Here is a 15,390-nt window from a genome sequence, read left to right as displayed (position 1 = left end):
TCATCCCACTATTGGAAATGTATCCAACAGAAATGAAATCTGCGTATGAGAAAGCAGCCTACAACTCTTGGTTTAGAGCAGAACAATTTACAATAACAAAGACACGGAAACAACCAAGATGCCTGTCAACAGATGAATGGAGGAAAAATGAGTGTACCTGCTCTATGGAATACTACACAGCCATAAACAGAATCAAATCCTACCATTTGCAATAAATTGGTCACAACTGGAGACCATTATGCCTAGTGAAATAAGTCCAAAAGGATATGTACTACATATTCTCTTTGATATAAGACAATCTTCATGCAAAGAATATGAACAATTAGACTAAACAAAATCAATAGAGGTTAGTGACCAGTGCATACATATATCCTCTTCAGTGAATTGCATAATGGAGACCAGCGTACCAGAAAGTAAAGATATATTCTACATCTCAATCACAAATAAAAGTAGGACTCCCAACGAAACATTTAAATATACCTTTACAGCATGTCAGATTTACTTCTTTGTCTATACCTAGCATACCATGACACAATTAAATACACAAAGTCAACTTGTAACTCTTACTAAGGGACTATACTACTGTGATAATTTGGGGGAAAAATGGCAGGAAGAGAGCAAGGTGAGAGGAAGGGAGGAACCCTTATATTAAAAAAGTGTATCATGGGATATAAATAATAATAAGAAGAAATAAAATAGATACTTCGAAGAAATAAATGACTAGAGAAAAAGTATATGAACCTAGTGTCAGGACATCTGGGTATGTAAAACAATTTTAGTTGATCTAAAGACACAAACTCCAATACAATAACAATGGAAGACTTCTACACTTCATCTTCATCAATGGACAGCCTGATTAGACAATCCACAAAGAAGCAACACACCTGATCCACACAATGGGCAAAGTGGACCTAATGAATACCTACAGAACGTCTCTCCCCACAGTTGCAGAACACGCATTCTTGTCATTAATACATAAAGCTCACTCTAGGATAGACCATAGGCTAGGCCATAAAATAAGCTTCAGTAAAGAAAAAAAAATCACATCATGTATCATTCCTGACCACCACGGAACAAAGCTGGACCCAGGTCTTGGTTTCTTTACTTTCTAGTATTTTTTAGTGGGACAGGGGCAGGTGAGCTGAACACTTTCAGCCAAGTTGAGAGAGGATTGCATCCCACCCCATCTCCATCAGCATATGGAGACAGAATCTCTGTCTAGTACTCTTTCCATTCTTTGGTACAGTGAATGTGCTGTGTCTTAGTAACTATATTCCCCTACCCCTCCTCAATCAAGGTGCAAACAACATCACTCTCTGGGAATGATATGTTCTTTAACTTTGAATGAATTCTACATAATCAGTATCATACCAAACATTAGACTTTGAATTGGGTATCACTCAAATGAGGGCACACTTGGAATATTCAAGGTAGCTGCAAGTTTACTTCTCATTCATTCATTCACAATGAAGCCTAAGTACTGGGCACAGGACAGACAAGGAACCAGAAATAGATTCCATTTCCTCGTCCAAAGGCAGACATTTCAATACTAATAAAAATATGCCTAGCAAGTATATCAACAAAAGTACCTTGTTATACTTGATACTAACACATAAAATATTTCTATTACCTGCATTTCTACCCTGGAAGTCAGCCTCATAGACAGGAATTCCAAATACCATTTTTAAAAAGATTTACTTTATTTTTATTGCAATGTCAGATATACAGAGAGGTGGAGAGACAGAAAGATCTCCTGTCCAATGATTCATTCCCCAAGTGACCGCAATGACCGGTGATGTGCCGATCCAAGCCAGGAGTTTCTTTCAGGTCTCCCATGTGGGTGCAGGGTCTCAAGGTTTTTGGGCCATCCTCGACTGATTTCTTAGGCCACAGGCAGGGAACTAGATTGGAAGCAGGTCTACCGGGATTAGAATCAGCACCCATATGGGATCTCAGGGCTTTCAAGGTGAGGGTTTTAGCCACCAGGCTACTGTACCAGGTCCCATTTTCTGTCTTGAAATGTGATGGATGATATTTGTATCCATAGTGCACCCCCAATGGATACCATTTCACAAAATTTTGAAACTCGTTATTCCTATTACAAAAAAAAAAAAAAAAAAAAGCAATACAGAAGTGTGTAATTCTTCGTTTGCCATCTCTCCAGTCTGCAGCTGCTCACTTTGGAGCCTTGTAGAGTTGGCCTCTTGGGGTTGCCTCCCCTGAACATCCTTGCTGGTAACTGGGATGAGGTAGGCAATGGAACCAAGGGCAGAAAATATGAGGGTAGTGAGAGATCAGAGATGCTGTCAGAGCTAACAGATTCCATAATGGCTGGTAGCATTATAATGGGGGGGGGGGGGGAGAAGAATCTCTAAAACTCACATAGAAGGCAAAAAGGCCTTGAACACCCACAGGAATCTAAAACAGGAACAATACAGGAGTCATTACACTTTCTGATCTTAGAATGTATTCCATGGTGGCAGAGCTGTCCAACTTAAATCATCCACAGTCTTTGACAAATCAAGCTTGATTTGTGTAGAAAAGTTACATACCGATACCCATAACATTGTTCTTCCTAGAGCTGACTCTGCCAATAGAGATATTTCAGACTTTGATTTCATTAAAATATAGTGTGGCTAAGAAAAAGTATTACAGAACAACAGTTAGTTATGCAGTCTGATACCAGCCAATACAGACACATAAACCACCTGAACTGAAGAGAAAGGCCAGAATCAAACCAACACATGCATTGTTAACTCATCTTCGACAAAGGTGCCAAGCACATACAATGGGGGCGGGGATAATTTGTTCACTCAGTGGGATGTAGGGGAAAGTGGTTATTCACACATAAAAGGATGACATTGGTATCATAAGCAATTTCAGTGTAGTATTTGCTCACCAGAACCAATGTTATCAGACTAGCGGTGATGACAGAACTCAGGAACATGTGGGATCTGACGCAGGCACTAGTGCTGTGGCACAGTGAGGTAAGACTTCGGTTAATTCTGTCCAGCACGAAGGGGAGGCCCACTGGGTTGAGTCAGGGACTTGGCGGTGGTCCTGGGCAGCTGATTGTTGTCAGCTCCGGGTGCAGGTCCACATCTCTGCCCTCCATGGCTCGGGCCCTGAAGATCTGCATTCCTGCCTCGTCTCAGCCAAGCCACCAGCCCTGCTGCTGCAGCAGGCCCAGGGACAGGAAGCTGACCCACTGCCGCCGATTAGGCCACCCTGCTGCTTTGCTGTAGGCTCTGGCCTCTCCTGGTCCCACAAGGGTAAACTCTCCCTTGTACTTCCCAGACCACCTAATTCGGCATAGCCAACAGCGCCAACGGCCAACGACGCCAACGGCCACCTCACCTCGGCCCTCAGCCCTCGGCATGTCCACTGCGCAAGCGCCCAGCCAAGGCGCGGCCCCTGCCCCATAGCCGCAGGCACCCGCCCAGAGGAGCGGCCGGAAGAGAGGCAGCTCGTGGGGCTCTGGCTGCGGGCATCAGACTCCAGGCCCCAGTGGAAATGGCCCTGGACCCTGAGCTGCCCATCGTCATAGTGTTGTTCTCTGGGCAAGTTCCTGCCCCGCTCTGGCTGCGTGTACACAGGGTGACTCAGGCGCCCGCGAGCCCGGGGTGCCCCACAGGTGAGCAGCACGTACCTGGTGACCCCGCGGCTCGCATCACTGCCTTCATCCTGGGGTCCGTGCTCCATGGAGCTGCCCGTGGTAAGGAGGAGTAGAGGCAGGCAGGCCACTGTCACTGTCCTGAGGAGTGACTAACCCAGTGGTTAGGGGCGTGGGCAGCAGGAACACGGCTGCGCAGAGGCCGAGGGCGCCAGTGCAGCCTCTCTTGTGTGGTTTGGGGTGAGAGGGTCTGTTTGCGAAGCCTCCATTCTTTGGATGCCGACCAGACTATGGGTGGGGGTGGAGGCAGGAATGGGCCTCGGGGCTTCCTGGCTGTGAAGTCCCCAGCAGTGGACACAGCCCGGGTGACTGGCAGGAGCCTCACCAAGCACAGAGACATCCAGAGCACACCGGGCATGTTGTCCCTGGTGCTGCTGTTTTCTTGCCCAAACCCGCGGGTTCTGTCCTCGCCTGCCCGTCACTGGCCAGGGGTGGGATCAGCGGGCAGTGGGAGCTGCTTGTGCTGCTGTATTCCAGGGTGCGCCTGGGCAGAGGAACTGAGCTGCGGGGGTGGCCCCAATGCCTCCTCTCCCTGCCCCATCGTGGTAACCATGAGAGTAAACCCTTGTGGGTCAGAGCGGGCTGCTGGCCCCCCGTGGCACTCGGGGTTCCTTGGACATATACCAAGGAATCACAAGTGTCCCAAGGAGTTTGGCCCTCACTCACACTGTGTGACGATGGGGGAGCCTTGTTCTTTAGGAGAACCGCAGGTTTGAGAAGCCCTCCCTGTGCCAACGCCCAAGCCCTGCTCTCCCTTTCTCTGGGTACCTCTGGACAGGTTGGGGTACCTGCATCTCCCCTGGCTGCCACCTCTGGAAATTAAGCTCAGGCAGGGTGGGCCACTTGGCGGCTCTGGACGTTCCTCACAGAGAGGTCCTCACACTGAGGCCGTGTCCCGGTGCCCGTGCTGGCCAGCAGGCTTTCCAGGCTCGCGCCCAGGGCTCGGATCTGAGGAGCATGGGTAAGGACCTTGTCCCAACGGGGCTGTGGTGCCCGAGCGGCGCCATCTGGTGGACGCTGGCTAGTGACCTCTGGGGGACCATGCCCGCTGGGCCGGGTAACGCTAGGACAGAGGGTGAGGGTGAATTAAGTGTTGTCGCCAACCCTAAGTCAGTAGGAGAAAACGGCCGCCCTCACCCACGTGCTGGGGACTTGCAGTGTTTCCGGGGTGGACGAGAACCTGTAAAGCCTAAGTATCAGATTCCCAGGTCTGAGTCGATGCTTGTTTTGCCTCTCTCCCTTCAAAAAGCGGGTCTTCAGGTCGGTTGAAAGCCAGTGACAGGTGGCCTGTGAGCTTCAAGCGTGCAGTTAGAGAAGAGGGTGTTGTTAGTATGTTTACTACTTTTTGTGTGTGTGATGGAGCAAGCATCTCAAAATAAAATTAACTTACTCCACTTGTTGCTTTCACTTTACGTCTTCATTTCCAACTGATGATGCTAACGTAAAGGCACAATGGTCTGTTATCAGTGTGGAAAAGAATGTTCCAAGGGTGTTGCTTGGTTGCTTGGGTGAATTTGATAGTTCCAAGATGCTGTTGTTGGCTTCACTGCTCCAAGGTTGAGGAAATCCTTCCAAGGTCCTGTTAAACCGCGGGGGTTTAACATGTATGGGCCCCAGGAGTCGCCGCCCGAAAGCTCCCAATAACCAGGTCAGAGGCTGCAAAAGCAAGAGGAATTTTATTGACGTTCGCGAACAGGCTCCCACTCTGCAAGGAGAAGAAGCCCCGATGTCCAGGGGTACAGGCATCATATAGGCATGTATTGCAAGGTGTTAGCCTGTTTGCTAAGTTTTATAGCCCATTCTGGCACCAGCTCAGGATTCTCCGGCCTCATTTCCTTGGACTAAGAAATTTACTTATCAGGAGACAGAAACTTAGGCCCTCTTCCCATTGTCAGGCCCAGCATGGCCATTCCCCTACCTTTAATCTGATCTTGCCAAGCAGGATACAGAAGCAGAAAAAGCATTAACCCTTACTTTTCTCTTTCAGTCCGTTGGTTGACAGAGTCCACCCTAGTGCATCCACTCACCCAGACAGCTCCCAGGAGAGTTGTCCGACATGTTCTGCTCTCTATCTTCTTACGTGGCACTCGACATCCCCTGCAGGTGCAAGTGAGCTGGCCGTCATGTCCCCCGTATGCACCTGGACATGCTGTCCGTTGCACAGACATCAACAATCAAGGAGCTCTAGTGCAAATAAGTGTTCTGGTCATTGGAAGTTCCCCAGAGAGCATTCCTCACCTGTGATGTTCTCCTCTGGCGTTCTTCCCTCCCACACATCCCATGCCGCCTTGCCTGAGCTGTCCACTGCCCCCGTGCCTGTGAGTGTGTAGGTCCCTTCCCTTGCCTTAAGATCCTTCAGATCCGGGAAGATTTTTATAATGAGGAATGAACCTTTTATTAGAAAAACAAATCTGTTATAGCTTTTAAAGGTGGCACTCTTTAGTAAATACAGATCAGAAAGTAAGAGCCTGCTGTTATAAAACACATTGTACAGGAAAGGACAGCAGGATGTTATACCTCCATGGGCTCCACTGACTGTGGATCAAAACTATGAGAAAAGAAGTGGCAGCTGAACTAATCGTGTGTGGACTTTTTCCTGCCCGTATTCCAGAGGTGGGCATGTCTGGTCTGGCAGCCGGAAGACGCTGGCAAAACAGGAAGGAAAAAAAAAGAGAATGTGGAAATGGTGATCTCACCCACCTTCCTGTAGCTCTGGCTCATTATCGTCCTCATCAACTATGTAAAAATCATCAAAAATTAACATAATTAAGTTAAAGAAAAGAGGCCAGCAGAATAATTTGGTCTTTTCCTGCCAAGGCAGCTGCTACTGGGAATCTAAATTCAGTAAATCTATCATAATGCTATTTTTCAAAAGATTTATGTATTTTTATTGGAAATTCAGATATACAGGGAGCAGGAGAGACAGAGAGGAAGATCTTCTGTTCGCTGATTCACTCCCCAAGTGACAGCAATGGCCAGAGCTGAGCTGATTCAAAGCCAGAAGCCAGAAGCTTCTTCCAAGTCTCCCATGCGCGTGCAGGTGCTCAAAGCCTTGGGCCATTGTTCTTTGCTTTCCCAGGCCATAAGCAGGGAGCTGGATAGGAAGCAGGGCCGCCAGGACAAAATCTGGTGCCTACAGGGGATTCCAGCATGTGCAAGGTGAGGACTTTCGCCACTAAGCTACTATGCTGGGTGCAGTGCTATTTTTAAGTTGAGCATTTTGTTTGGCCTGCAAATGATATTGTGAGTATCCAGGTGATATTTCCCAGAAAAAAGGTTCCCCACACCGACACCTAAGCAGTAAAGTATAGCAGCTGTTTATGTAACATTTGCATTGTATGTTAATGGTTAACTAGTCTAGAGGTGGTCTGAAGCTAACAGGCGGGTGTGTGTGGGTTATACAAACACCAGGCCGTTTCTGTAAAGGGCTTGAGCATCTATGGTTTTGGAACCCTCAGTGTGTCAGGAACTAGTGCTGTGTTCATACTGAGGGATGATTGGATCGTTGGACCCTAGAGGGAGTGACAGTGACTGTAGGGTTACAAAAAGTTGGATCCTGCCTTTAAAAAATATGGTTATAATGACACCGAGGGATTAATACCTGACAAGTCCAATCTGAAAGATGGAGAGAATAAAAAGTGGATTAGTACCTGCTAGCTTTCATCTTTTGTGAAGTGTGAGACAAATTTTCAGACTTTGAGGGTGTGTAACTCTTCATCCTTATGGCGCAGAACTCACAGGTGAAACCCATTTCAAAAACGACCCCGGAACTGTTGACCAATGGTTCTGTTTCCCTTCCGAGGAAGGACAGCTTTGTGTCTGGAGTGAAGATTTTCTATGCTTCCCAGACTGGTATGGCCAAGGTAAGACCAGTAGATGGTGCTTGTCCTCTGAGTTCCTGACATTTTCAGAAAATCCTGAGGCATATCCAGGGAACTGAATTCATCTTGTAATCGTTAGTCTTGCCCTTTTTGCATTACACACACTGTTTTACTCCTGGTGAGTGAGGTTTTTCCTTCTTTTCTTAAGATTGATTTACCTAATTACGGAAAGGAAGAGTGACAGGACTCTCATGTGTTAGTTTGCTCCCCAGATGGCCACAGTGGCCAGGGATGGGCCACATCAAATCTGGAATCTTGGAACTCCATCTGGGTCCCACATGCGTGGCAGAGATCTAAGCACCTGGGCCGTCATGCACCTCTTTCCCAGGCACATTAACGGGGCTCGAATGGCAGCAGAGCAGCTGGGACTCTGAGCATTCCACTCTGGGGTGTTGTCACAGGGAAGAGTTAACCGGCTGTGCCACAATGCAGGCCTCAAGTTTCCTCTCTGTGTCCATTGACTGCTGATTGTTGGTGCCTGGCAGTCACTGGCGTGAGCCTCTTTGTTCTGGAGCTTTCTTCTGCTTCAGCAGGCTGGAGAGAATGCCTTTAGGAGTTCCTGTGCGGGTAGGAGTCAAGCATAGCGAGCAGAGCCTGGCAGCAGCAGTGTCCCAGTGGCCCTGGTTTTCACAACTTGACCTGTTTAGGGATGTTTTGACTTCTGTTAGTGTTAGTAGAGTGTTCAAGTAAACACACACACATGCAAATATCTAGCTAAAAGATGCTTTTCACGCCGTAACGGTATCTAGGTATTGCCAGTTGTTTAGTTGTGAGGTCACAGCTATTCAGTGATTTCTAGGAAAGGATTCTTAGTAAGGCTGGCATGAAGAAAATCGGGGACCATTCATTGTGTGTGACTACGGAGGGTTCTACTGCCCCCTTGTGGATGTCAGGTAGCATAATACTTCTTAGATTTTCAGTTCTCTTGCTCAGGGTTGCCCTTAGCAGCAAAGATGGGAAACCCAAGGAAAGGCAAAGAGAACTCTAAGCATCAAACCAGTGTTCTTTCCCTGCTACTTCTCCAAGGCTGGTCTGAGTGTTGCTGTGCAGCTGGTTAGGCTGCTGGTTGGGATATGGCATCCATTATCAGAGTGCCAGTTAGAGTGCCAGTTATTGTGTTTCTGATTCACCTTCCTGCTCCTTGGAGGCAGCAGATGATGGCTGAGTGTGTACTGCTCATGTGGGAGACATGGTGGAGTTCCGGGGCCCTGGCTTTGGCCTGGCCGAGCCGCAGGTGTTGGTGTGCATTGGGGTGTAACCCAGTGAATTGAAGGTCTCTAACTCCTCTCTTGTTGATGCTCTGCCTTTCAAATAACAAATCTTTAAAAAGATAGAAGCTCATTCTATAAACAGGAAAGGTTGATTTTGACTCACAGTTTTTGAGGTTGTTTAAAGTACTTGGGTCATCTTCTGCTGCGCTGCCAGGTGCATTAGCAGGGGGCTAGATCCGAAACGGGACCTGGGACACTGGAAATGGGTCACTGTGGGGGGAGCGTTAGCAGAGAGGTTGGGGGAATCCCAGAGCCTATGAAACTGTGTCACATAATGCAATGTAATTAATAAAAAACAATTTTTTTTAAAAGGAACTGGGACGCTAGTGTTGTGAGTGGCAGATTCACCTGCCTGCTGAGCCGCAATGTGGGCCCCAAGCTCAGCGTCCTTTGGGTGTTCCGTGGCACTAATGCGAGGCTAAGACAATTGTTGATTTTTTTTTTATTCATTGATTACATTGTATTATGTGATACAGTTTCGTTGGAACTGGGAATCACCCCACCGCTCCCCCCTGTTCTCCCCCCATGTGGAATATTCCACCTTGTTGCATATCCACTGATCAAGTACAGTTGAGATTCCCTCTTTGCAAGCATAAACCAAACACAGAGTCCAACATCCCATAGTCCAATCTAGTTCCTCAGCTTCCTGGGGAGACCCTGTCTGGTCCGAGGGCAGAACCATCAGATTATCAACCCGATCAATTAAAGGCTCCAACGTACCCTCAGCAACAATTAACTTTGTTGTGTAACTAATAGTTATAGTATTGAGTAACCAGTATGTTAAAAACAATTGCAATTTCTTAACCATCTTCTGTGATCACCTCATTGTCAATTCAGTTTTAGTTTATATACAACATATAACATAATATACATAAAATAACATGTTTTGCATAACATCATATCCTCTTAAATTAAGGCAAACATGTGGTATCTGACCTTTTGGGATTGGCTCATTTCCCTTAGCATTACGGTTTCCAGTTTGGCCCATTTGGCCACAGAGAGCTGCATTTTGTTTTTTTTTAATAGCTGAGTAGTATTCCATGGAGTAGATGAACCATAGCTTTCTTATCCAATCTTCTGCTGATGGGCATTTCGGTTGCTTCTATGTTTTTGCAATTACTGATTGTGCTGCTATGAGCATAGGAGTGCATGTTGGCTTCTCATAAAACAGGTGTTCTGGATATATTCCTAGGAGTGCTACTGCTGGATCATATGGTATGTTGATTTTGAGTTGATGAATGTTCTCCATACGGATTTTCATGGAGGCTGTACCAGCCTGCAGCCCCACCAGCAGTGGAGTAGGGTTCCCTTTTCCCCACAACCTCGCCAACAAGTGTTGTTGGTGCTTTTATTCATGTGGGCCAGTCTTACTGGCGTCAGGTGGTACCTCATTGATGTTTTAATTTGGATTTCCCTTATTGCCAGGGAGCTTGAGCATTTTTTCATATGTTTATTTGCCATTTGGGTTTGTTCTTTTGTGAAGTGTTTGCCCATTTCCCGTGCCCATTTCTTGAGTGGCTTGTTTGTTTTGACATTTTGGTTGTTTTGTAGCTCTTTGTATATTCTGGAGATCAGCCCTCTATCACCTATGTCGTGTGCGAAGATCTTCTCCCATTCTGTGGGTTGCCTTTTTACTTTGTTGATTGTTTCTCTAGCTGTACAGAAGCTTCTTAGTTTGATGAGGTCCCATTTGTTTATTCTGGTTTTGATTGCTAATGCTTTTGGTGTCTTTTTTAGGAAGTCGGGGCCAATTGTTGATGTTTGAAAGTTGTACGATGAGGAGGTTGGCTCTTCCTGGCCATGTTCTGGACACTTGGATGATTTTGTTTTGAAGGTTTCTATGCATCAGGTCTAACATTCTTTCTTGAATACATTTTTTTCCTTCTCTCTCTTTTCCTGTTTGTTTCTTTGTTTTCCTGTTTTCTGAGACCCATGTTGAGTTGAGTAGTGGCTGCTATGAATCATTTTCTGTGACTGAGGTTTTTTTTTTCTTTTATGCTATTCATCCTGGAGTCTTAGATTTCCATCCCAAACCTACTTTTTTGCATGTTTTCTTTAAGATTGTTCATAATAAAGGAATGTTCTTTTGAATTTCTCCCTCAGTCTCTGATCCATTTGCTTTCTGTTTTTCTCCTGGCTGCGTGTTCTCACCGTGTTCTTGCTGATTTGTGGTTTTATGTTTCGAATTTGAAGTCATGCGAATTTTTATTTTTGGCTGCCTGTCTTACTTTCTCATACGAATGTGTAGTAAGCATCTTAAAATCAGTATGTTCAAACCTGTGCTACTTAAACAGCCTTCACCATTTCAACGTATTTTAACTTTATTCTTCCATTTGTCTACTTGTTTTCCTTTTTTCAAATAAACATAAATTTATATAAAAGGCAAATTGAAGAGCAAGAGAGAAGGGAAATTAGGAAAGAGACAGAGATTGGCAGAGATCTTCCTTGGCCGTCCACTGTCCAGGTGGCCATAACACTGGGACTGGGGCAGGATGCAGGCCGGAACCAGGAGCTGTGGCTGAGTCTCCTGTCTGTGTTGGGGGGGTCACAGGAGCTGAACTGCCAGAGCCGTCAACTGCTGCTTCCTGGGTGCGTTAGCAGGAGCTCGATGAGAAGTGGAGCAGGCAGTGTTTACAACCGTCTGATATGGGAAACTGATGTGGGGAGCAGTATGTTGGCCTGCTGCGCCCCAGCTGCCATCCCTGACTTCTCTATTACTCACAGTGTACATCTAATCTGTCAGCAGGTCCTGTTCTGCTTGCAGAAAAGAGCCAGATTCGAACCCCTGCTCAACATGTTCACCACCGAGCAAATGTTGTGTTTTGTCTGGGTTACTGCGGTCACAGCTCCCACCAGTTGCCTTGAGCGAGTGCTGCCCAGTCCTCCCCAGAGTCCTGTATACTCTCAGCTCATCATCCTCAGGACATTAGCTTAGGTAAACTCATGTTCCCGGCCACCTGCAAGAGTACGATGCCCCTCTGCACTCAGGAAATGCCCAGGTCCTCATGATGGCCAAGAGACCCTGCAACTGTGGCTCCCTGCTAGCTCTCCGCATCGCCCACTTCCTGGATCCTCCTTCTCATGTTGTTATATCCCCTGGCTGAGTGTTTCCCATCCTTTGTGCCTGTGCACTTAAATGTTCCCTCTGCCTCCTGCCTTGCTCCCTTGTTTCCTTCAGATTTGGCCAAAATCTTATTTTTTCTTTGAGCCCTACTGCAGTTTCTGACCCCAATGCTTACCCTTTCCTGACCTCCCCATTTCCCCTCTGCTGCTGACTACCGGGAGACACTGGCAGACTGCACAGGCTAAAGGGCTTAGTGCACCAGGCTGTCCACCCTCGCCGCCGTTGTTGAAAGTTGTTGGTAACGAGTACTCTGTTCTCACCATGATTGAGATTTCAAAGTCTGTTTCGGTTTTTGACCCTTGGTTTAATGAAAGGGTTGGGTTCTTTGTTTAAAGAAATCTTATGCAAAATATCAGAATGTGTACTATACAGACCTTTGGTTGAGACTGGGATGTGAGGACTTGAAGCCTTTTTGGTTAATTCCTGCTTCCGGGGCAGCAGCTCCTTCCCAGGGTGCAGGACAGCTTTGGCTTCTGCAGAACTGGCTGACAACCTGATGGAGGGATCAGGTATTGAGCTCTTGTTCCTCTTTCCTTGCAGGTCGGCAAGAATGTTGATCGGTGGCTGTGGATGCTCAGCGCTCATCGTGTGCTGTCTCGAGGGCAGGGTGACTGCAATGTGGCTCAAAGCAAACATGGCAGCATTGAAGCCGACTTCCGAGCATGGAAGACCAAGTTCATCTCCCGGCTGCGTGCACTTCGTAAGGGAGACAAGAAGTCCTGTGGTGGCAACTGCAAGAAAGGCAAATGCAAATCCACACAGCATGGCTCGCTGGAAGCAGAGCTGGGGTCCAGCTCTCAGGATGACACGCGTCACAGAGACACTGAGGTATGTGACCTGTGTCTGCAGAGCTGAACTTGACCTCTGCCCCAAGAAGCTGTTTCACTGTTGCTGGTAGTTAGGAGGAAGGTGTGCCCCTCCTGGGGTGGGGTTCAGAGAGGCTGGTGGGCCTTGGGAGTTAACCCACAGTGTGCTGGATGCTCGCCCTCATCTTCTTGTAGTTGCTGCTTTATTTCGAATCAGGTTGTTTTACCACGTGTTACGGGTAGATGCCAAGGCTCAGGGAAGCTAGTTGTGTGCAAGGCTGAGCACGTGTCCCAGATCAAGTTCCCTGTTAGCCCAAATGGCCGCCAATGGCACTCCAACCTCAGGGTGCAAGTCCTTTCTTCCTTCCCTGGAGTTAACATTGCCCCTTCCTCCCGTTCACGTACACCAGTTCTGTGGCAGCTCATGGCTTCAGCCGCTCTGTTACTGCTGCACTGTCCTCACAGCTGTTGCCTTTAGGCCACCTGACTGTCACTGTGTCAGTCGGGAGCAAGTTCCAGTTCTGACCTGTGGTGTTTCCTCCCATTATTCTTGGTGGCTGAGACGTCCATGGAGATGGACTGTCCAGCACTGTGGCTGCACAGCTTCCTAGCCTTCACGCCTCTGCCATTTTCTTTGTTGACCTTGGTCTCTCCCTTCCATGATGACCTCTGAAAGTCAAGTCCCTGTGTCACTTACTGTGATCCACTCCAAGGACCCTACTTGAGGTCTTCTGATCCCATTTGATCACACGTGTTTTTTATTAGGTAGTGGAAACTGCTCATGGAGCTTCCAGATTAGACGTTTTTATGCTCAACTCTTCAAAGCTATCCTCAGTTGCCTTGCCTCTTACTTTCTTTCTCTCTTCCTTTCTTATTCATTTATTCATTTATTATAAAAATTTGGAAGGTAGGGTTACTGAGAAAAGGAGAGTTAGAGAGAGAGAGAGCTTCCATCTGCTGGTTCACACCCCAAGTGGCCACAAGAGCCAGAGTTGAGTTGAGCTGAAGCCAGGATCCAGGAGCTTCTTCTGTGTCTCTTACTTGGGTGCAGGGTCCCAAGGCTTTGGGCCATCTTTGACTGTTTTTTGCAGCCACAAGCAGGGAGCTGGATGGGAAATGGAGCAGCTGGGACAAGCACCGGTGCCAACATGGGATCCCAGCACATGCAAGGGAAGGACTTCAGCCGCTAGGCTGCCATGCTGGGCCCCTTTTCCTGATTGTCCATATTTGTTTCTTCGTAAATCTGCTTGGCACATTGTCTGAAGCAGGAGTCAGTAAGCTTTCTGTGTGTATAATTCAGCTTGCAGGCTGTGTGGTTTCTGCTACAACTATCGGCTCTGCCATTACGTCAGGGAAACAGTCCTACTAATGCCTGATGAGCGGTCATGTTGAGACTGGACCTGAGGATGGCTGGATTTGGTCAGCAGCTCATAATTGGACATCTTGCCTGAAATATCTCTAACCTACCATGGTTTTTTTTTTCCCATCTCTACTGCCATCCTCTAGGTTCAAGTCATCTTTTTTGACTAGTAGAAGGACCTCTTTCTAGCCCTCCCTCTTCAACTTCTCCCACCTCTTCACCCAACATGCAGCATAATTGTAAAAGCACAAGGGAGATAATATTTTCTCTTGTTTGAAAGGCTTAAATGATTTCCCATGGCTGCTTCATAAAAGCCACATTGCTTTGTGGGACTTAGGCTTAATCTGACTCTTGAGTGTCTTGACTGTCATCCTAGGCTGTTCTCCTTTCTCACCATGCTCGTGCTGGATATACGTGGCAAGTGACACATTTGAACATCCACCTTTGCTCTCCTGTGAAGCGGTAGTGCAGTCCAGCACCTTTTCTTTCCCAGAGTAGGTCAGTAACTTGTGCATAGTTATCCTTGTCTATATTCTTGTCTCTTAAAATATCTTCCATATCCCCGATAGAGTGTGCAAGGCAGATCTGTGCTATTTCTGTTTGGCTCACTGTGGAAGCTTCGCATAATCTGCTTCCCACTTCCTTCCCCGTAGTGTTTGCTTTGTTCGTGATCTACTTGGAGCTTCTGAGTTGCTTATAGTGGCTGCAATCCCCCTGTGATTTGCCTAAGTGTCTTGGTCCATCTGCCTCCAACAGCCTTCCTACCGGTCCTCCCCTGACACTTGGCTTGTCCTCAGCATTTGGCTCTACTGTCCTTCTGTTCAGGCACTCTGCCAGGGATGCTGAGCCAGGCTGTGGGGCTCCTTTCGGATTCATAAACTCTTTTATTAAAGTGTTATTGCTTTTTACATTAAAACATTATTCTTTCTGAGTTTGTGACTACACATGAGAATTTCTCTGAAGAATAAGCGAATGTGTCTTGCTGGTTTTCTTTCTCGTGTTCACTATGAATTGGGTCGGGTGTCGGTCACTTGCTCGCTCCAGACTGCTGGCCAAGGGCAGTATGTATTCCCCACGTCCCAGGACAGCTCTAAAGATTTAAGTTATTTTAATTTATTGTGGATCAGAAAACTAGACAAAACTGGTTAGAATCTGTCAGTTGCTTAGTTTACATTCCTTCTGAGCAGGTGTCAGAATGACTTAGATTTCTCAGTAAGAACACTTCAGATGTTACCCAGGGTCTCGGAACTGTGTTAGTAGCAGTTGTGATATTTT

The 15,390-nt window shown here is 47.1% G+C and overlaps 1 protein-coding gene across 1 annotated transcript in view; it reads left to right on the top strand.

The window, feature by feature from the left end:
* Positions 1-7,395: 7,395 nt before the first annotated feature.
* Positions 7,396-15,390, top strand: part of LOC131483156 (S-adenosyl-L-methionine-dependent tRNA 4-demethylwyosine synthase TYW1-like) — a 53,305-nt gene continuing 45,310 nt past the window's right edge. Inside the window, exons 1-2 of the mRNA XM_058680490.1 lie at positions 7,396-7,536; positions 12,490-12,777. Coding sequence (XP_058536473.1) covers positions 7,396-7,536; positions 12,490-12,777 — 429 coding nt within the window. The remainder of the gene's footprint in view (positions 7,537-12,489; positions 12,778-15,390) is intronic.

Source organism: Ochotona princeps, chromosome 24 (assembly GCF_030435755.1).
Source record: "Ochotona princeps isolate mOchPri1 chromosome 24, mOchPri1.hap1, whole genome shotgun sequence".
Classification (NCBI taxonomy): domain Eukaryota; kingdom Metazoa; phylum Chordata; class Mammalia; order Lagomorpha; family Ochotonidae; genus Ochotona; species Ochotona princeps.
Note: the sequence above shows the minus strand (reverse complement) of the source record. Positions and strands in the feature narration are given on the sequence as shown.